Below are 23935 nucleotides of genomic sequence, written 5' to 3'. Positions count from 1 at the left end.
AATGATCTTTTCCCATTCTGTAGGCTGCTGCTTTGACAGAATGATGGTGCCCTTTGCCATAAAGAAGCTTCTTAGCTTTATGAGGTCACGTTTGTTAATTGTTAGTGACTGTGGTATTGGTGTCCTGTGCTGCCAGTATCCTGTTCAGAAAGTACTTTCTGTGCCCATGGGTTCAAGCCTACTTTTCACTTTCTCTTTTATCAGACTATCTCTTCTATGGACTTATGTTGATCCATTTAGATTTGAATTTCTGAAGGGTGATAAATATGGAACAATTTTCATTCTTCTACATGCAATCATTCATTTTGCATAGCACCATTTGTGGATGGGCCTTTTCTCCAGTGTATTTTAGCTTTTTATCCAAAATCAAGTGTTCATAGGTGTGGACATTTCTTTCTGGGTCTTCAAATCAATTCAGTTGATCATTGTGTCTGTTTTTATGCCAATACCATTTTAGTTTTATTAACATAGCTCTATAGAACAACTCAAAATCTGGGATGGTGATTCCTCCAGGAATTCTTTTATTATTCAGGATTGTTTTATCTCTCCTGCGTCTTTTTGCTTCCACATGAAGTTGAAGATTGTTTTCTCAATATTTGTGAAGAATTATGTTGAAATTGTATTGGGTATTACATTGAATCTGCAGGTTGATTTGGTAGAATGATCATTTTGAATATATTAATCCTATGGATACATGAACATGGAAGATCTTTCCTTCTTGTGGTGTCTTTTTCAATTTTCTTCAGTGTCAAACTTTTTCTTATTCAAGTCTCTTATTGCTTGATTAAAGTTATCCCAGGATGTTACTTTGTATTTATTTATTTTTTGACTGAGACTATTGCAAAAAGTATTTTGTGTGTATATGTGCACTTGAGTACAGGTGCCCAAAGATGCCAGAAGAAGGCATTTGACCACAGGAACCAGATTACAGGCCAATGTGAGCTGCCTGGTGTAGGTGCTGGACATTGAATTCAGGTCCACTGCAGGAGCAGCATACATTCTTAACTCTGAGCCCCAACTCTCCAGCCCAGCTATGAACATAGTTTCCTCTATATTTTGAACAAAAGGTTTTCAGGAAGGATGAATTGTCTTTCTTTTGTGTATTGTTGGGTGTACTGTGTACTGAGTACTGTGTACTGAGTACCTTAATATCTAATGCTTCCTTATGAGGGGCTCACCACTGTCTCATTGCCCTTCTTCCCCATCAAGGACCTCCCTTAAAGTATGTTAGTGGCCAAGGGAGTTTCAAATAACTTAGTCTCACCTCACCTGAGCCATTGCCTTTTTGTATTCTTAATGTTGAAACAAGGATTTCTGAAAAATAGTACCCTAGTTGCTTTCCTGTCCCCTAACACTCAGAGCCTTGAAGAAACTACACTCCAAAGTTTTTCAGTACAGAAACTCAGCTCTCAATATTAATTATTCCCTTTTTCTGTTTGACTTCAGTTCTGTCGGCCTTGAGACCACAGGCCGCTGCTGGAGGCTCTTCTCATCACTCTCAGCTGCCCCTGTCACATTGTCTCCTGAATAGGGGACCTTGTTCTGTTTCTGGAAAGAATTCTTCCTCCCCACCCCCTCTGCTTCAGGGGTTTTCAACTTTACTTATGATGCTAAGAGAACAGGCCTCTCTCTGAATTCATTAACCTTTGGCTTCAAAATGGCCTTGAAACCATAATGACTCCAAAGCAGCCAAGGGAATTCCTCAAACATGTTTCATTAAAGTGGAACAATTTAGACCCAAATTCTCCCTGGTTAACTACCAAGTTGTAGAACAAAACTGCAGTATCCTAAATTTAAATTTGAAGAGAATCTAGGAAGTAGTTTTATTTTAAAAATTGGGAAAATATAATATTTTTTAGTAATGGAATCTATTAGATTATTTAAAAGAGCTATAAAGAGAAGGCAGGAAGAAAGAGAGGCTGTATGACCTTTGGTGAGACCAAGGCCATGCTTGGTCATGGCAAGGGGAAAGTGTGTGGATGGCCAAATGTCTACAGAAGAAGATGAGATCTGGCCCCTTACAAGGGCAGAAATTACTACCACCCCATAGGCCCTCTGTTTGAGAACTGCTTGGCTGGGCCACAATGGAAGCTGGGAAGTGTAGTCTATTAGCAGGAACAGTTAACGAAAATCCGCTTTGTGTTGTTCAATCAGATGGTGACAAAATAGTTGTTTCATTAATTTTGCTGAAATAGAGCCACATGGCTTGGAATAGTGGCTCAGGCTTATAACCCCCAATTTCACAAACTGAGGTGGGAAATTGCAAGTTCAAGGATAGACTAGGGGTATTTAGGGTGGCATGCCACAAAACAAAACATTTCCCAAACCAGATATAAGCATAAAATAGCCTTGATGTCACGCAATCAGACAGAGAAGATACTGTGTTTCCATTTTATCTCTGACCCAACATGTGAAAGAAACCCAACAAGAAATTTGAGATTTGACCTTTTTATTTATTTCTAATCCCTTGCTTTTCAGATCTGCTTGGAAGCATAGAAGAAATCCTTCCCAGCCTCCCTAAACACATTAGTGTTTGGGGAATGAAGGATTCTGTCCCACAGGGTATAGTTTCCCTCAAAGAAAAGTTGAGCCTTGCCTCTGATGAGCCAACTAGCCATCACATCACGTCAAGCCTCAAGTCTACTTGCCTATATATTTTTACCTCTGGAACAACAGGTATGTGCATTCTCTCTCTCTCTCTCTCTCTCTCTCTCTCTCTCTCTCTCTCTCTCTCTCTCTCTCTGTGTGTGTGTGTGTGTGTGTGTGTGTGTCTTTTTGTATGTGTGTGTTGTATGTATGGATATATATGCGTCTGCATGCATGTGTGCACATGTGGAAGCCAGAATAGGATGTCAGGTGACCTCTATTGCTCTCTACCATTTGTTATTATTATTATTATTATTATTATTATTATTATTGTTATTATTATTATTATTAGCTAGATTGATTGGCTACCCAGCTCTGGAATCCACCTGGTGTGTGTGTGTGTGTGTGTGTGTGTGTGTGTGTGTGTGTTGTGTGTGTGCGCGTGCGTGCGTGCGAGAGAGAGAGAGAGAGAGAGAGAGAGAGAGAGAGAGAGAGACCAATTCTGGTGTTATAGGCACTGCACAGACATGCACATATGAATTATAATTAAATTTTCATATTTTCATTCATAATCCCAGCACTTGGGAGGCAGAGGCAGGCCGTCCTCTATTATGAGTTCAAGGCTAGCCCAGTCTACAGAATGAGTTACAGGCCAAACAGGGAAACAAAACAACACTCTATTTTCCAGTCATCTGTAACGAATTAATATCTGAGAAAGCATGCCTGAAAAAAACCTTAAGCATCTTGTGTCCAGGAACTTTCAAACGCAGATGGGGAAGTTAATTGCTTTGACTTAAAGGTGAATTGTTTTGAGTTTGGCCTTAATCTCACCTGAGATTTCCTTAGGATTGTAAATCAAAGGACCCTGGGATTTCCTACGACCTCAGCCCAGCCCTAGAGCTCAGCCAATTTCTTTGACAATATTTTGCTTTTTTTCTGGTCCTCGGATTCCCATACCTAATAATAAAGAGAATAGTGTAGGTAGTTGATAGTTACCTTCTGTCCAGTTTCAAACCCTGGACAAAAAGGCTGAGGTGTCAATTTACCATCCCAAAGTAGACCTGGCTGTCAGCCTCTCAGCCATCTCTCGATCTCTACCTGCTACAGAGCATGGCTGGTGTACCTTGCCCTATCCCCCTCCAGCCCCGCGACAGTTCTGCCCTTCCCCCAGAGGCTCTTCCCTATATAGTGCAGCCATTTTGGTTACCTGCCCTTTTGTACATTTGCCTTCTTAGCTGCCACAGCTTGTTCCCCCTTGCCTTTCCTTTTCTTCCTCCCCACACGTCCCTGCTCAGCCTGGTCATGTCTACTCTGGGCTCTCAGATGTTCCGGTGTCTGGCTATGCTCTCCCTTTTATAAGCGTAAATAAACTTTCTCCTCCATGACACCTGGGAATAGTCATGTCCCTTTCCTTTTTACTTCTCTCTTTCATTCACCTTCTGTGCTTACAAATCTGGTAACGGACTCTAGAGCAGTTCTTTCTATTCTTGATTTTTGGTGCAGGTGGCAGCTCTCCTAGCTCCCAAAATAACTGGGTCTTGTGATTCACTGGAAGAGTCGAAGGCTTTGTGAATCCCCAGAAGGAAACAAAATGGGCTCCAGTAGCTCAGCTCTCTTCATTGGGAGGGAAGGTTAAATGATGATAACCAGAAGATGATAATGAAACTGCTGGAGACTTCACAAGAATTCTTCGGCTTTTAGGAAGCAACAAGAGCTGTGAATGACAGGCCAAAGAGGCTCTGTGATCAGTTTTATGATTGGGATTTTGTTTTCCTCTTTCAGTATTGCTATTAGCTATACATGTGCCATGTTGTAAGCATAACTACAATTACACAATAATTTAAAAAAACTTACCAGTCAATTATTTGATACATCTTATTTATCCTAGTCCTTTAGAAAGCAGACTGTATTTTAAATATATTCTAAAATATGATTAGAATAAATAAACTCAAAAATGCCCATGTATATTAGTTTCTCAGCACAAATTTAGTTAGACATTGAGATTTGAAAGAAAATAACTTTTGGAATGAGGTTTCCTTATATCCCAGCAGAAGAAGGTGCTTACCCAGTTTGTCGTCTTTGTGGTTGTGTTCCGATGACAAGTTGGGCATAACTTAAAGACAGTCTCTACATGTCCATTCTAATGAGAACAGACTGGAGCAGATTGTAACAGACATTTATTTCATCTTCAAGCTCAAAGCTGAGGCATTTAGTGTGGTTGCACAACTGTCTGAGAGAGAAGGCACCACTAATTTTACATTTTATATTTATTATATTACAATTATATAGCACAGAATTGGAAAAAATGTAGATACATGAGAGAAAAGCTCTGTAATTATTGTTTTATTCTGCTTCAAAGGCAGAAATTACGTGCCATCCTTTTTTTTAAACAACAACAAGAACAACAAAAATGCTTCTCTAGGTCTAGAAAGAACAGTTAACTTAGCAGACACTTAGTCCCCAAACATTACCTACTGATGGTTCTCAGTTCACCTGCACCCCACCCCTCAGTCCACTCCTTTATGATGCAGGCACTTCCTCTTTTTATCATACTTAGATCCACTAAATGCTATCTGATCAGTGTTGTAACAATGGACACTTTCTAACCGAGCTATATAGAACCCAGACTATTGTTTTTTTTTTTTCTTTCAGGTCAAACTCCTCTCAATCTGGAATTAATTCTTTCTTTAGTTTGCTTGATCGCAGAGTTTGTTATCCACCTAGAACTGCTTTATATTCAGTGTTGTAGTTTCCAACTTTAGTCAGTTAGTTAGTTCTTTCACAAGTTAAGTCTTGAAGGCCCTCTCTTACCGTTGTTGGGAAGCTAAGAAGGCTAGCTTCAGGGGACTGATGGTTGGAGGGATGGTTGCCTGTGTGTAGCAGGCAAGACATGATGAAGGATGAGAACAAAAGACAGTAAAGAAAAGGAATGGATTCCACAAAAGTCTAGAGAGGTTAAGGATGCATGTGGGAGGTCAAGGGGCAATAAGGAACTCTACTTCAAGTGCTGTGAGGGAGAAAGGCCAGAGGATGAAGGCTTATGGAATTCATCCCAAGGGCACTATCCCTTGCATTATTCTATAGGGATCATGCATGGGCTAGATTAAAGAAAACACTCATGAAGAAGGAATTTTTACATGGCCCTGGTGTTGATCATTGGCTTTGTCATGGTCAAAACATATAGGTTGTGAGGGTAAGGGTCAGTGACATGGGGGACATGTTACTGTAGCACAGTCTTGTGGTGATAGAAAGTTCTCAGAAGCTGAAAGAGATAGCTGGGGTTTCCAACAGCATGGATCCTGAGATAATAATTGTGTTGAACTGATTTGTGGTGCCACCTTTGCCTCAACAAGGAAATGTAGGTGTAGATACTGAAGGAGCCCATGCATTCTGTCAAGTCAATTTTTGGACACCCCTGGTCCAGACACTCTTCCCCCTCCTTCAGTCCTGTTCAGCTGCTGTGTTGCCTTGTATTTGTTCTCCCTTCAACATTTCCTTTTCTTGGTCCCCTTCTCACTAGAGCCTCAGCTATGTCACTCTTCAGTCTCTCTCTCTCTCTCTCTCTCTCTCTCTCTCTCTCTCTCTCTCTCTCTCTCTCTGCCCTGTGCTCTGCAGCGTCTTGATAAGGGATACATGGATGGCAACACTTTTTACAAATTCTTACATACCCCCAATCATCTTTTTTCTATTCTTACAGATGGAAGACTGCTTGTAGAATTGTATGTTGGAAATTCTTCTTATTCAGGATTTTGACTTTGAATTTTTTCTGTACATGCTGAGAAGTCTTTTAACTTTGTGCTTCTTGCCCTTGAATCTTCAGTAGTTCACAGCATTCTGATGCCTGACACTGGCACTGGTCTTGTTTGGTCATTTTCTGAGAAGCTAAGGATATTTTCAATCTAGACATTAATGTCTGATAGTTCTATGTGTTTTTGAAATTAAAAAATAATACACCTTTCCTATTTGATTTTTTTCTCTCGTCTTTGGAGCCTTTCCATTTTTAAAATTGAGCCTCTTAAACTAAGTCATCAATTCCCTGCTTTTTTCCTATTTCCCATCTCTTAGCTTTTGATTTACTATTTGAGAGATTCCATTTCCTGTGTTCTTTGACTTTTCTTCTGTTTAGAATTGTATTATTGCACTCTTGATAATTTATTGTCTCATTATCTTTCAAATATTTTTATCTTGTCTGTTTTTCTTGTCTTTCGATGTTATAGTTTGCATTGCTTTCATTATGCTAGAGAATTTCCTTAAACACTGGAGTTTCTTTTGACTTCCCAGTCATACTTAAAAGTTTAGGTATTAAACCCCAAAGCAAACTACCTCATGAGTAAAAGGTCAGCATGCCTGAGTTGGATTTATTTACTAGTTGGTTTCATCCCCTAGGTTTTGCTCATTGTCTCTCTCTCTCTCTCTCTCTCTCTCTCTCTCTCTCTCTCTCTCTCTCGCTCTCTCTCTCTCTCTCCTTGTATGTGTTTGCAGTGGGATACCACTGACTTCTTATCTTTATCTTGACTGTGTGTGTGTGTGTGTGTGTGTGTGTGTGTGTGTGTGTGTGTGTAACAAGGTACCCTTGATGGCTTCTTTTTAATCTGTGAACTATGCAGATGTCTCAGAAAAGAATTTTCAAAAAGAAAAACATCAAATATTAAATGGGGAGTGGGAAATTATCTCCCTGTTTTAGCCTCTATTTTTTAAAGAAAAAAACCTCAGCTGTCTACAGGGTTGACGGGGCAGCTCATGACCAGAATTGTTTCACAAACAGAACTTCCCACACAACATCCTATTTATGGTCATGTCTTTATCTTCTACTCCTTATTTGTGAGCCTTTCTGGTGATCTGAGGATACAAACCAGCTTTCTCTGGGCTTCCCCTTAAATTTGGCTTTATTAGATGCGTGCTGTGACTCACCATATTCTTATCTCTTTAATGAAACTCTGTGGCTGTTATCTTCAGTCTGTCTCCTTTGTGCATAGGGTCTGCTGATGTGTTCAATCTAGGTGGACTTGAAGAGATGGAATCAGGAGTCTCTAACAGGCCACCTCATCCTGAATAGAGCAGCAATATATTCAAATATTGCCATAAGTCCCAGGAGGAAAACAAGCCTCAGCTTGCTTTCTGTCTCTGTTGTTGTTACCATATAGAGAGTTCCATGAATACACGTCTTTATGGATCCGCCTCATTTTGTCTAACATCATAGCCAAGCTTCACAGTTACTTCCCACACTGTACTTCCCCTGAAAACAGTGTTCTTTTGGCATGCATTAGCATTTCCCAACAACCTTCTCCTAGCTCTACAGCCACCAGATGGATTCCAATTCCTCACTTCTTTCCTGGGACCTAGCTCAGTGATCCTTTCAACTGAGACTACATTTGAAGAGAGTTCCAGTGTCAGGATGACACCCTATGAAAGGCCTTACCATCCAGGGGGAGCAGAAAAGATATGTGACAGATAAGGTTTTAGGTGGGGGGGGGCGGGTAGGATGGGTAGGAGAAGGGAAATAGGATTGTCATGTAAAACAATCCTGTTTCTAATTCAAACAAAAAAAAAAAGTGTCAAAAACTGTAGTACCCATACCTAAGGTAACATTTCTTAAGAAAAAGTTCACCAAGAAAGATGCAAACAAGGGCTTTATCACTATATTAGTTTGAGAAACATCACTGATGTCTGTTCCAAAGTTTCTATGCTCCTTGAATCTTAAGCTCTTCAATGTAATAGCATTTTGCCTTAGCATAATGTGTTAATAAGAGCTAATCAGGTTAGATTTATCCTCCTGTTTATTTTCTTTACCCAAAGCCAAACCCCATCAACTTTCCATCTTTTTTATGATAAATTCCTATCTCTTGTCTTCTTTATCAAATTTTTACTAAGTACCTTCCATTTTTTCAGGTAAAGTTCATGAATTTATTATATAGTGAAAAATAACTAAACTAGTAAGAGCTCAAGAAATTTGCTAAAGTGCCTTGAAAGGTGGCGGGAGCATTGGATGTAGTGTTCCTGGTTCTGCACCAGCCTCCCCAGGACAAGCATTTAATTTAAGAGCTGGTTCTCTGTGGATTGCAGGGACACTGCCTGGAATGGATAATGTGGTGACTAAGACACAGAACTTCTCTGTAGCAGAAAAAGCAACAATATTTGCTCCTCTGCATGAGGGACAGAAATCTATTTTTATAACCATAAACTAGAGATAGTCTCACTTCATATATTTATATGTAGTTTTGAGGGGGAAATTTGGAGAATTTCTCAGTATAGGGTGCAAAAGTCTAAGCTCTTGGGAGTAGTTACAAAGGATTCTTTTTAAGAAAGAACATGACTTTAAGAGGGTGGTAAATATTATCCCAACTTCATACATGAGGTCAAGTCTGATCCTATTAATGAAATATAGCACAAAGCCTGGGAGGATTTTCAGAACTGGTATAGAATAATGCACACTGGAGACTTCTGGAGGGCACTTGAAGTCTCTGTGGACTGTGACCCTTCCTTTGATGCCTCCTGTGGTCACTCAGGCTTTGTTTCTCTGCCTGCATCCATGAAAACCTATGCTTGGCCTTATCCCTTTAGCATTTTATAATGACAACCAGTTTATTAATGACATATGTTTGTTAGTGTTTGTGACTCTGGGCATGCATACTCTTTAACGCTGACTGGGTGATCCCTTTACCACTGAGTCTCACTTCAAGTCACAATGAGATAGATTCAAAATGGAGCCCTGTATAGAAAGTCACTTGAAAAATGAAGACCATTTAAACTTCAAGAAGAATAGGATACAATCAAATCTAATGAATTAATTGAAGTGATGGTATTAACCATCAGGAAAACAAGTCATATTTCATGATAGAGACATATAGTTGGAAAGACATAAAAGTGATAATGTTCAACCGATCATACAATGTCATATGTGTTAACCTATCAGGTCTTTTTTAATGGATGAATTTCTTACACTGACACTATAATCTTCTATAACAATAGCAAATCCCAAAACAATAAGGAAAATATCTGCCTATACATGCTAGTACCAGGACACTATGCAAAATGCCAACATTTTATATATTACTTACAACTGTATGTTTTCATAAGAAACTAATTATGTGTGAAAGAAGACTAGACAGAAGGAAATTGATTGATTCATGAAATGCATGGAACCATTCCAACATATTTCATGAGCCTTTCATTTTTTTTAATTTTTTTAAAGATTTTATTTATTATGTATACAACATTCTGCTTCCATGTATATCTGCACACCAGAAGAGGGCACCAGATCTCATAAGGGATGGTTGTGAGCCAACATGTGGTTGCCAGGAACCGAACTCAGGACCTCTGGAAGGGCAGTCAGTGCTCTTAACCTCTGAGCCATCTCTCCAGCCCGAGCCTTTCATTTTTAAAGGATCATATGACAAGACATGTTTAAACATGACAAAGTGAATGGTCCAGAGTGAGAGTCCTAATGGAAGGAATTGTTCTCTAGAAAATTTCTACTTTACATGTAATTTAGGTTTATATTATGAGTCCTCTCATTTGAGGGCATATATTTGCAGATATTAGTATTTATTTCATTAGTTTCTAGAAGACATTGTACTTGGATTTTGTGTAATTTTGACTTCTTTTGAATAGATTAAAGAATGCAGAACTTCATTACACCAACAGTTCACATTGCATGTTTCCTGCTATGCATCTAGAATAATTGGATGTATTTTTGTCTCAATCCTTTGTGTTGTTTGTATCAGAATAAACTTTCTTTCATAGATCTATGTGTTATGGGACATATACATGTACACACACACACACACACACACACACACACACACACACACACACACACACACTTGATATTTAACAGTGACCATGACCTTCATAACAGATTCAAGTTATGCTGGAAGCATGTTGTGCCATTTAAAGGGTTCCATGAACTTCTGTAGCAACAGAACAAAGGAAATTATAAATCAACCTATTCTGTGAATATAGAAGTGGTGTTAGATAAGCCAGCTACAGCAAGGTGGGAAATTCTTTCAGTATGTTTCAGATATTACTTGAAAGAATACTTAGCTAAAGTTTGGTGGAGGCTAGAGTTCTTCTAAGCTTAGCAACATGTTCCAAAAAGTTTACCCAATGGTCATGAGAAAATTAGCTTTCATACAAAGGTAAACTTTTAGAAGCCAGTTTCTAAAGCATGTAAGCTATCCAAAGATAATTTTGGTTCTCCCCCTTACATTCTACCCCTTCATAATTATGATACTGTACTTTGCTGCCATCAATTTACACAATCTTTAACATGGATGGGGGTCCCTTGGAGAACTCAAGTGTTCCTCAGAGAGAGAATGTGTGTGGGTTAATTTTTCATTCTTTTCTTCTCTTCCAGGTCTACCCAAAGCAGCTGTGATTAGTCAGTTGCAGGTGTTGAAGGGATCTTTTGGGTTGTGGGCTTTTGGCTGCACAGCTGATGACATCATTTATATAACCCTCCCTCTATACCATAGCTCAGGGGCTCTCCTTGGAATTGGTGGCTGTATAGAGTTGGGTAAGTTTCTTTTCTTTTTGATAAGTCATCAGAATGCTTAAACAGTGCTTATATTCACTAGAACTTCAAAGTATTCATAGAATTCTGAGGAACTGCATCGATATTGCACAATTACACTGTAATATTTGTGGCAAGGACACATTTTCGTGTCATAGCACATTCCTAAACTGCAAAAGCCAAAGTCCTGGGCATTTGCTTGTGGGATTTCAGCTATTTACAGACTCCTCTTTCCTTGTGGTTTCTCATTCTCTAGGAGACTAGCCCTGCAATCCCCAGGCTGTCAATCACAGGGAGTAAATATGTCAGCTGCATAACTGTTTGCAACAAACTCGCCAAAAGCACGAGGATGCCTTCAGCAGCATTCTGCTGAGCAAAAAAAGTCAAAGCTCAGACAAGCATTTAGATACAAACAGTGGGAAAATAGACTCCACCTCTTCCAGGCGAGAAGGACAAATGGGTACTACACAGATAAGTGAGGGGAAGGAATTATTAAGGCCAGTTTCTCTTCTCCCCACAGTCTGTCCCAAACACCCCAGAACTGTTGTGATAGAACTGATGATTCAGGAGATTCCATTTGTAGACATGCAAGATGATGTTTCCTTCACTAGCTCTGAAATAATAGAGCTCATTCACTACAGCTTGTGTATGCCTGACATACAATGGTAGTTTATTTAGAGTGTGTTTGTCATTCGCAGAAAGCAAGTGTCAATCATTAAAAGTGTCTGTAAGAATCTGTACAGAGACATCCATTCCTGTTACTAGATTATTAGAAGTGAGTGTAGGATCATAGTCACTTCTCCACAGACACAGCAAAATGGTCATTCGTACATACACATAAAGATCATCTTGTGAGAATTAAGGAAATTGGGAGACAGACCAGAGCACCTGATTTTAGTATAACAAAAAGAAGGGGCATGCTGAAGAAGACAAAAGGGAAGGAGCTGTCTCCATGTTGGCCCTTAAGTAACTTTAAGCAGCTTATTAGAGGGAGGGAGAAAAAAGAGAGGGGAAGAAGGAGAGGGAGATGTAAAGAGAGCGGGGAGAGACAAAAAGAGAGAGGGAGAGTCAACTGACTTACATCTTTTCTTGAAGCTCAATACCAAACCTTCCATGGTGGAATCCACTGTCAGTAAAGGCTCCAGAGACCCCACCCACACACCAACACTCTTATGCACTGAGCTGGAGAAATGCCTTAGGCTAGTTTACTAACTGCCCATAGCACTTCTTGAATAACCAGGGGCAGAGGTGGGAGCAAGATTCCATCCACTGTGAGGGTATTTGTGTTAGAACTCAGAGCCAGTAATACATGGGGTAGTCACATGACCAAGTGATTCTGCTCATGGATCCATGTCCAAAGGAACTGAAAACATGCACTCACACTTGATCATGAGTGTGCCTATTACCATTATTGTTTATGGACAAAAAAAGGAGCAACCCAAGTACATATTACTGTTGAATTATAAATAAAATATTGCATACCCATGAATATATTAAATCATAAAGAGGGTGAAATATTGATACATGTTATAAGATAAATAAACTCAAATCACATTTTATAGTAGATGAAAGGACCAGACACAATATGTCACATTAGTACACAACAAACATATTTAGAGGCAGATGTACATAAATGGCTGCCAAAGGTAAGGGGAGTTGGACATTGGAATGACTGTTAAGGTGGTAAAGTTCCTTTGGGGTAATAAAAACAAATGTCCTAGAATTAGGTGATGGCTTGTAACTATATGAAAAACCACTGGTTTGTATGCATTAAATTGTGAATTATTCGGTACATGACTTATATCCCTATTAAATATAGAACACCATGTTAAAATATGTTCCTAAAACTAGGTACTATATCTACTAGTGAACTTTTGTTGGTGGAATTTTGATATAGCTTCTTAAATCTCAACTTTGGCATATGATAAATCTGTTTTAAAGTCTTCAGAACAAACTGCATGTTTTTGTGCAAGGATAAAATGAGTCAATATCATTCATCCCTGAGAAGGATGGATGGCTCTCGCAGTGCTTATGGTAGTATATGTGTACTTCCAACACTTGTGGTAGTATTCATGTTCTTCCAATGCTTGTGGTAGTATACATGTACTTCCAGTGACTGTGGTAGTATGTGTGTATGTCTAACACTTGTGGTAGTATACACAAACTTCCAATGCTTGTGATACTATACATGTAATTCCAATGCTAGTGTTTCTATGAATGGAATTCCTACTAATTTTGAAGGTGCTTCCTTTCTGCAAATTGCAAAAAGCACATTTGCAGTAGAAAATCATAATTATCACATGACGACACTAAAAATTTAGTAAAGGTAGTATTTCCAAATGAACTCACTACCTCGTGACTGAGGATGAGTCACGAGGGCCCTGGAAGTGAGTGGAACTGTTAAGACAACAGTGTCATTTGTGCTTCATGGTGACCTACTGCCTATTTTTGCCTCTTCTCATGTAGGTGCCACATGTGTACTAAAGAAGAAATTCTCTGCGAGCCAATTTTGGAATGATTGCAAGAAGTACAATGTGACTGTGTTTCAGTACATTGGAGAACTTTGCCGTTATCTGTGCAAACAACCTCAGGTAAGAGAGTCCGTTACTGAAGATGCTGAAGATTTCAGATAGAATATGCACTGGGATGAGGGTTGTGTCAGGGGAGAGGTTTGGTTTCTTTGCTTTCACTCCACAGTCCTCCAGAACATAATCTATCAAAGACACAGATATGCTTATGATAAAAAAGTATAAAAGCACAAGAAAATAAGAGGCAGATTACCCAGTAAAGTGTTGTATGCTTTGTTCTGTAGCAGAACAGGACAGATCAATACTGCAGTGCACTTCAAGTCCAGGTTAATTCAATTTTATTATGAAATTAGATGCATGAGATGTCTGCAGAAAAATAACTCCAAGTTTAAAGTCGACAATGCTTTAAAACACTGGGCTTTAAAAATGACACCAATTATACTCTTCCATTTTTCTTTTGAATAAATAATTATAGTGGGTACATTCCTGTTAATGTGTTTTAGCATTAAAAGGGAACTTTATTTGTACTCATTCCCCCAACCCCAAAACTGGATATGACATCTTTTGATCAGTTGCCACTGCATGAGAAATAGGTAAGCACAGAGATTTGTCAGAGTCTGGAGTGTGTCTTTGTGGCTTATTTGCTTTTTCTGTCCTTGTCTTTGTTCTGGTCTCATTCATCTTTCCAAATGCTTAAAAAAGAAAAGAGAGAAAAAGAAAAGGAAAACATTCTGACTTCCTAAACACCCCTGACAGCAAAGAAGTGATTATTTTTCCTTGAATCAAATCAACATCAACCCCTTCCAGGAATGTTAGGGAGGATACTACTCTCTATGAGGAGAGACAGTGGAGCCATAGAGCTGAGCTACACCTCCTGGCCTGAGTTCCCTCATTCAGCATGTCTTCTAAGGATGGTAGACTAGGATATCTCTTTCATGGTTAAAATATTAACACTACTTCTTCTTCCACTAATTATCTCCAATCCTGATGAGACTAGGCAGGGAGCCCTCAATAAAACTTTATTGAGTATGCAGGATTGCATGGGACAGATGAACACAGAAAAGAATGTGAACTTGGAGAGCCTGATCTACAAGATGTTTTTATTCATGAGTTTGGAGTTCACCATCTCTACCCAAGTTCCTCCTTTTGTTATAAGCTATCTACAATTTTTATCAGCAAATCTGGATTTAAAGAACATGTAGTTTCATTATTCTTTCTTATCATTATTTTTAAAATAAAAATATGTACATAAGGTTTCAAACTATGGTCTATGGGATACTCATAGTTTGCCCCCATTCTGTAAACCTATGTAACTTGCTGCCTGTACTAATTCAGTGTATATATACTGTAGTGCTTGCAAGGAAAGTCAACTGTCAGATCATATGATTGTTCTTAAAGAGGCATGGGTGTATGGCAGGCATATGCATGCATGCATGATTATCAGTAGGCTTCAGAACCAAGAAGTCTTACCTAGAATCAGAGTGGAAGGACCAAAATTCCTACCATCTGCTGTTAGAGCTTTAGATGATTGTTTGAGGATGGAACCTTACTTTCTGCAATAAACAGTCTTCTATGCTGGGCTGGAGGCAGTAGTCATTTGATTTTGCTTTCAGTGTGTCTCACTTCTGCTTCCCCATGTAGCAACTAACATTCTCATTTCCTTAAAACTCATACATAGAGTTTTCTGCATTTAAAGAGAAACTGTGGAGTTTCCATTTTTGTAGATGTCTATAGAGGTTCTTTGGCCTGGTTGTGTTAGATTTTCTCAAAATTGGATGGACTCTGTGTTCTGGAAGAAAGAGACTGTTTCTGGGAAAGAATTGATGATCTGGTAGTAGGTAACTTCCCTTCTGTTCCTGCTGCACCAGGCAGCAGCTTCACAAGAAGGTTTTTAAAGAAACCAGAGCTTCAATGTTGGTGTGACTTCTTCATGGACATCATCACATCAGCCCAGTTCTTTGTACTGAAACCCAGATGGATATGTCTACTGAGATCTAAGTCCATAGGGTATCTGTGATAGAAGCTCTAACTGTCAGAAATCTGTTTAACTGTTTTAAGGGACTTTAAGTGTTGGGAGAGTAAACAAGTATTTTCTGTGGTTTAGATAATGGCTCATCCATGTGCCTGCTACCATCTATCTGTCTGTCTGTCTATTAATCATATATCTATCCATCCATCATCTATCTCTATCACTCATGTATGTGTATATGTGTGTGTGACTATATAAATATCTGGCAGTAAAGTTGTAAAGAATTCTGTATGCTTTTTCAGAAATATTAAGAGAAAAACTGCATCAGAAGCTCATGTTTCCATAGCCTTTCATTACTGAAACCATTGGGTTAATCTTAATAAAATGACTTGTGGACTTTTGAGACTTTGTCATAAATGAAAAGAGTATGTAGATGTCAGAGAAAACACCATAGAAAGTATTATCAAAAGAATTGTATTGCTTTTCTAGATATAAAATCCATATTCAAAATCTCATCTACATTTCTCATAGATGGTCTCCTAATAATCAGGCATGACTGTGCTTATTGGAATGTTACAAACACACAGGTGGCCAATGAGTGTACCTTGAAGGCTGTAGTTTGTCAAAGCTTGATTTAGACTTCATGGCAATATTAGACACTGTGCAAAGCAAAATTTCTGTTCATGTGCAAATAAGATTTTTAGGGCTCCTTTCATTTCTTTCCCTCCTTCCACATATGTAAATATGAATAATAGTGGTTGTGTGCATAAGTGTATACACCAATAGGACTAACTTTTGGGCTTGCTACAGGGATTTGTGATATTACATTTTTATTATTATAAGCCCATTATTTTTATTTATATGTGCATATTTCTGTTTTAGCAAATTCACAAGGAAACACAATTGTGAATGATGATACCAGTAACTTCCAATGGCTCAATGACCTGTGCGATAATAACATTATATCACCCAGGAAAATAATTTTGTCATGTTTTATGTTCAGAAGTAAATATATTTGGAAGTTTAGGGTTTCAAGTATCATTGAAAATCATTTAAAAGCACATGTGTATACACACACATACACAAATTTAATTTAGAACTTGAACACTATCCTTGTAGTCCCTTGGGTAATTTACTTTAAACAATACAACACTGATTCTTAATTTGTCATGTGCTGTCATGAGACAGTATTTTCCCATGTAAATGACAGTGCATTGATTTTATAAAACTTTCATTCATTCAATACCTTGAATGCTATAATTATTTTCACTAACTGTGCACATGAAATACACTATAAACATTATTGACATTCAAGAGTAAATGTCCATTTACTCATACACATACATACTTCATTTCACTCCTTTCTGCTGACTCGTTTAGTTTTACCTATCTCTACAACATTTTTTATTTATGTGAATATGTATGTTTCTGTGTGAGTATGCTACATGTATGTAATTGTCCTCTGTACCCCAGGAGCTGAAGTTACAGGTGGTTGAAAGCCTGGCATAGGTGCCAGTTTCAACTCAGTTCCTCTGCAACTGAAGTCAGGTGCCCTACAAGAGCAGTAAGTGCTCTTAACCACTGACTCATGTCTCCAGCTTCAGCATTTAGTTTTTAGTTTTCTGAAGATGTGTTTCATTTTTAAAGTTTTAAACAATACGTTCATAGAATATAAAATAGCCAAAAGTACTTCCACTGCCTCTTTAAGAATGATCTCTCTCTTTGTCTCTCTGTGTCTCTGTGTGTCTGTTTCTCTCTGTCTCTGTCTCTCTACTGCCTCGTTAAGAATGATCTCTCTATCTATCTATCTCCCTTTCTCTCTCTCTTTGTTTCTTCCCCTTAATTTACCAGAAAATATTCAAATACCATTCTCATATTTATTGTTTTAATTTTTTTGACCTTGATTACATAGCTTGATAGTCTCCTATCTCTTTTAAAAATAGTTGTTAACGTTTTTTGGTAGTTTACTGTTCTGCAGGTATATACATTTTTCTCTGGGACAGTTTTCAAGGCAGCCCAGACATCTTAGACACCCTTTCACAGGCTTCATCCTTTAAAAATCGATGCTTAATAATATTGCAGACTTGCATTAAAATCTAATTAAAGATGTATGGTATTTAGCACCCAAAAGTTCACATTCTATATTGAGGCACTTCTAAAAATGGATGTGTTTTCTCTTAAATAACTTATCTGGTAACTCAAAAGTTTACTGCTTTGTCCATAATCACAGTGTCACAGAATTGCAATCAGCACAGTGTGATTTCCCTCATCTGAAATGCACTTTCATTAAACATTACTGTTTCATTAACATCTCAACCTAAACTGGTTTCTTTATATCTGGTATTCAGAGAGTAACTTCCCTAGCATTTAAAGAAGAAGGAGCAAGTAAGGGGAGACTCCCAGGCAAGCTTTGTAGCTTCCCTGTTCTCACAATTTCTTGACATTGAGGAACATTTGTTGGGTCCCGCATGCAGGCCTGTGTATCCACCTCACCCATCCTTAGTCATGCCTTACTGTCTGTTTATATTTTTGGTTCCCAATCACTTCACATTCATTTCTATTTATTCTTAAGCATTCATTGATTAAAATGTCTTGTTTAAAACCAGTTTGTGGTGTTTAGAGAAGTTGGAACATACTGTGATCAATTGATCATATGTTACCCAAAAGTAGTTCTGAGCAAATTATTAGTTTACTATGATTATAATGATAACATAATCTTACTTGAACTTAAATGTTCATTATCCACATTGATTAACATTGTTTCTTGAACACAGAAGAAAATACATTTCTTCTTTAATTTGAAATACAAAAATGTGTGCAAAGGTCGGTCATTATAAATATGCATTACATCCCATTGCCTCATTTTCAGTTAACTATGACATGGACTCCAAGGGTTTAAGTTACTGTTACCTCCTATGTTGGTAATTGAGAACTACCGGTAAGCTGCAATATACAGGATCCACTACTATCTTAAAAATATGAATAAACAGAATCAGAGTGGGAATCAATATCAAAATTATACAGGCAATAAATGATAGGCCTAAAATATTAATATTTCATAACCCTTTAAAAGTTTTGCCCATCCCGAAATACACTTCCCTGTTAGTATATACCCCCCAAAAGGGTCGTTGCATTTATAATTTGGAAGAATGTCCCTCCACATATTTAAAGGAACCAGATACAACCCACTGTTATTTTTTAGCTACTGGACACAATTCTCCAACAGAACTCTGTGGCTTTCTTCTTGTATTTGCCTCTCTTCTGCAATAGCACATGCCCTGTTTACTTTTAGCACAGTTGCCATATAAATAGCACCAATAAAAGAGAGACAGGGAAAGTAGAGTTATTTACAAATGAAATCTTTTCTTCTAACAGAGAGAAGGGGAAAAAGACCATCAGGTGCGTTTGGCAGTTGGAAATGGCATGAGCAATGATGTGTGGAGACAGTTTTTAGACAGATTCGGAAATATTAAAATGTGCGAATTTTATGGTGCTACCGAAGGGAACATATGTTTCATGAACCACACCGGGAAGATTGGATCAGTCGGGAGAGCAAACTTCTTTTACAAGGTAAGTATAGCACTTTCTCTATAGGAAATGATTTGAGGTCTACAAACTCTTGTCTGGAACTTAAGCTTCTACATTGTGAAAAGTTTTTATCGCTTTTTTTGAAGCTGGGGTCGTTTGCAAAATGTGAACTGCGATGCTGTGAGCTCTGCAAACTCCAGTCCTGTGCCATGTGCTCCCTCAGTAGCACGAGGATAACTATTTACTTTTGCTCAGTTTTTCAAGTTCCATGTTTAAGAGCAAAGCACCAGTCCTGAGCAAGTCTCTTTTCATTCCTCTTGAGTATTTTTCTCCCACTCCTCCATGCCTCTTATCATTTATGCCAAATAAAAGCTCCTAGTACACAGCAATAATATACATATTTTAAGAATAAAAATTAATGCAAGGTCTGGAGAGCTCCTTTAATAGATAGGACACAGAGACCCTGAGCACCCTGTCAGGCAGCTGCTCCCAGCTACCTCTACTAACTCCAGTTCTGTGGAATCTGATGCCCTCTTCTGACCACTTCAGACACCTGCACACCCAGGACATGCACTTACAAACACATGTACGCATACACATAAATAAAGATTGTTTTAAAAAAATTCTTAAGAAAGGTGAAAGTTTTGTTGAAACAAACTTAAAGCTGTAAAGGGAAATTCGTTTAAAGAAACACCTCAAGGAGAAATAAACAAAATTGCAATAATGTAGGATATTTGAACAATACAATAAAAAGGTACTTAAACTAAGTGATGTACGTGGGACCTGTATATATTAAATGTATAATACCCTTTCTTTTCAAGCATTTGGGAAACATTAAAAAGAAATTACTGGACCACTTAGGAAGTTTAAAAAATGCATTCATATGAAGACCCCAAAAGTATAATAAAGATGACTTGTGTTTTGTGTTGCTGGCTTGACTTCATTATAGTTTCCTCCTGAGAGACAGCTATAATGTCAGTAATACAAAATATCACACTGTCTCCATATTTTTGGGAAAATACTGATTTTAAATTCATTTTAGTTCAGTTATTCATAGTATGATTTCTTTTTAAAGTTGCACCTGATATTATATGGATTCTAGTTTGTCTTTTTATCATTTCAGCCAAATGCTGCCTGTTTACAGCTGAGTAATAAAAACATTCAATAATTATTAAATAATTAGACAAAGGAGTTTTTTTTAAGTATGTCTCTTAAAACCTGAAACGTTGCTAGGCATGGTGGCACATTCCTTTAATCCAAGCATTTGGGGACAGAGGCAGATTGATCTGAGTTTGAGGCCAACCTAGTCTACATAGTGAGTTCCACCACAGCCTGGGCCCTGTAGAGAGACCCTGTCTCAAAAACAAACAAACAAAAACAAACTTTGAAAGCTTTCTGTTTGGAGAGGAATCAGCTTCCAACTACAGAGATAATGTTATGGGTAAAGGAAAAAGTATGTAGAATGTGGAATTCCTGTAACCCCAATATTCCTACAGCTGCAATCTGTGCTCTTTAAAGAGACTGCATCCAGTAAACGTGCCCAATGTAAACAAAAGAGACAATCCAGAAAAATATATGTGAAACCAACTCAAATTTATGAGCATCCATGACCTTTCCAATGTTAATCTGGGGAAATAATTTGTAAAGGCTAAACATGAAATCTATGGAAGGCAGAAATCTTGAAACAAAGGAATCTATAAATATGGACAATAGTCAGCCAACGGAAAAACAAATCACATCAAAAGAGTAAGTGCTGCAAAGTGACAAAGAAATGCTTATAAAAATATTCTTTCTATAAATTCAAGAAAAGATCACAACATGATTCTCTTTAAAACTTGATAAGAGGAGGTTTCTGGAGCAATGTAGACCAACAAAGGAATTGGAAACTAGACATGCTTATCCCAAAAAGATAAATAAAGAAAACTGAACATCAATAGAAATGAATTATCACATAAAAAGCTTAAAAACAAAACAGATTGTAAACATTGTTGAAGAGAAGATATGATGTGTGCATACAAGTGAAAAGATAGTTCATAAATAATGACAGTTCTGGAATGTGCTTAACTGATCTTGTAGAAAAGAACTGGTCCCAGAGAAAGATAATTTTTTTTAACTATACTAGAAGAACATGCTCATGAAGATTTGAATCTTTAGGTGAAGAGTATACTATGTTCCAGTAAAGTATGGTGTAGAACAGCAAACAGAAAAAACATACACTAGTGAAGGTAATGAACAAAATGTAAATAACCAGGTGATGCTGAAGCAAAAAAACTAAAAAAGAAAAAAAGAAATATGGGTTGTACAAAACATAGCTTGGTTGACTATGGGACAAGGTGTAGGGATCTCTCAAAAAAATGCAAACAGAAAGCCAAAGGCCAGACCACAAAAAAGAGAAATGCCTTCATCTTTCATCTAGGGATTCTAATAAAGATTAAATTGCTCCCAGTATAAGGGCAACAAAGAGTTTTCTAAGTTTTACACATAAATAGAAGTGTGTGTGTGTGTGTGTGTGTGTGTGTGCGCGCGCGCGCGCGCGTATCTGTATGTGTGTGTATATATGTTATAAGAATGCTGTACTTCTCTGAAAAAATACATTGGATGAAAACATCTGGTCAGTCTGAAAATAAAACAAAACTTAAAAGATATCAACTTCAACTTAAAAAGTTTGATGACCAGTAATAAATCCATTTAGATACAGAAGATTAAACAAATCCAAGCTATGCCTCTAAATGGAGTGGAAACAAAATCTGAAAACATAAAATGTATGTATTACCAACCTATACAGGAAATAGTGGAGAGGAAGTACAGGTGGTATTTCTTCCATAAAGTAAATACTATGAAGATAAAATGTGGACTGTTAAAAAAAAAAACTCATTTCCTAACATTTGTACAAGCTGTTTAATCATCTTAAATGTAACCTAATCATCTCTCCACCATGAGCAAAGTCCACCAAATGCAGTCAGGGCACATTTGCCCTATTACTACCTGCCTCCAGGACCACCCTTGATGATGACAAGGGATCAGCTGGCTGGAAGCTGTCACACTCCAGGTGACAGCTTATCACAGCTAAAGAACAGTCTAAATCCAGCCAAGGGACCAGCTCATGGGTAGAACCCAGGAAAGGATCAAGGACAACGCTATGTGTCTTCTCTCTGCAGCCCACAAGGCTGGCCTCCATTTCCTCCTGCTCTTGGGATGCAGCAGCTGTGTGACCCAAAGCCCAGCCACACCATTGTTGGAATGGCTAAGAGACCCCATTTAAAAATCCCATCGTTACTATCTGATTGCCCTAAGCATCTGTGAAAAATGACTTAAACATCCGAGACAAATGAGCATATCCCTAATAAGAGTAGCATTGCAAGCTTTTGGAGACAATGATTAAGAAGTTGAGGGTAGGGGCCAAGCATCATTTTCAAGGCAAAATTCTCAGACACAAACACAGACAGCCCTGTTCCAGTGTCAGCTCTACTGGACGTCATAACCTGGGGTCTTTTTTTGGTTCCTCATGTATTTACTGAGAAAAACTTTTTGATTCCTTAACAACATACACATTTATGCATCTGATTATAGAAATCCATGTAGGTGTAGCCATTGTACCTCAGATGCTGCCATTTAAACTGAATTAAAATGATGAATTGTGGAGTGCTGAGAGAGCTCATTGGATAAAAGTGTCTACCCTGGGCACCATTTGCAGAAGGAAAGAATCAACTCCCAAAAGTTGTCCTCTGACCCCCCCCCCTTACACACATGATGGCATACATGTGCCCATACACATATACAAACACATACATTCACAGTAAATAACTAAATATAATTTAAAAACTATTGGATGGTGAGCTGTGGATCTGATTAAATGTTTTTAATAAGATTAAGCACCAGATATTGTTATATTTTTATATTACTATTGTATTTATCTTTGAGATTCTTTTTATTTTTTAAATTTACTTGTTCCTATTGTGCATTTTGCAATCTTCACCCCCTCCTCATTTCTTCCTTCTCATTTACCTGCCCTTGTAATTTTATTACCTCCATGTTAAATCTGTTTTCTAATTTTGTTTAATAAGGTTATGGATTTAAATGGCCAATAAAATTTCACTTTTCTTATAGATAAAATGAGGGAGTTGGACTGAACAATTTTTAGTTTACTGTCTGGTCAGACTTGATAGAATGGATGTGTCAACATGACACTATGATATAGCAATCACAGGGCAACTGGGACCATTTGAAGATGGGGAGATGGACATCCTGTTAGCCTGGCTTTTGAGTGAGTAGGGCATTCTACCAAATACATCTTCTCATGCCTCAATGATAGGCAAACTCCTACACATTTGTCTAGGGGAGTTAACTTGAAAGGCCCAGAAGAAAGCCAAACAAACATTTGTCAAGTTACTCTAGTTCTTAGCCAACTGGTCACTTTCCTGGAGGCTTTGAGGAAAATACCACCAACAACAGAAACCCTGATAATTCAGGGCTCATAGCTTAGTTTTGTTTAAAATTTTCCTTTAGAGGAGATGCTTTCAAAGACTTAGAAACAGGTCCTCCTGTGCATGGTTAGAAGGATGAGGAAACCAGTGCTGGGTACCTTCTGTCACTTGCTTTCATTCCCTTGTGGGTAAACCCTAACAGTGCTAAGGTGAAACAAAGCATGAAGGGAAAAAATGAATACCAAGTAGGAGGTGGGGCTGCTTACTAATGCCTGACATTTTTATTTCAAATCTTTTTGTCAGTTAAATTCCCTTGTTTAAATTGAGCATGGAATGTACTGGCAGTTCCTATTCATGCACAAATAGCCCAATGTTCACATGTTTTTGC

General features: G+C 37.9%; 1 protein-coding gene across 2 annotated transcripts in view; it reads left to right on the top strand.

Moving 5' to 3' along the window:
- Slc27a6 (solute carrier family 27 member 6) overlaps nucleotides 1-23935 on the top strand; it is a 43547-nt gene that overhangs the window by 10747 nt on the left and 8865 nt on the right. For both annotated transcript variants that reach the window (XM_027400939.2, XM_035440138.1), the window contains exons 3-6: nucleotides 2479-2676; nucleotides 10943-11101; nucleotides 13565-13689; nucleotides 18971-19165. In XM_027400939.2, the coding sequence (XP_027256740.1) occupies nucleotides 2479-2676; nucleotides 10943-11101; nucleotides 13565-13689; nucleotides 18971-19165 (677 nt within the window). The remainder of the gene's footprint in view (nucleotides 1-2478; nucleotides 2677-10942; nucleotides 11102-13564; nucleotides 13690-18970; nucleotides 19166-23935) is intronic.

This window comes from Cricetulus griseus, chromosome 2 (genome assembly GCF_003668045.3).
Source record: "Cricetulus griseus strain 17A/GY chromosome 2, alternate assembly CriGri-PICRH-1.0, whole genome shotgun sequence".
NCBI classification, from domain to species: Eukaryota; Metazoa; Chordata; class Mammalia; order Rodentia; family Cricetidae; genus Cricetulus; species Cricetulus griseus.
The sequence above is the reverse complement of the archived record's forward strand: the minus strand, read 5'-3'. Positions and strand labels throughout refer to the sequence as shown.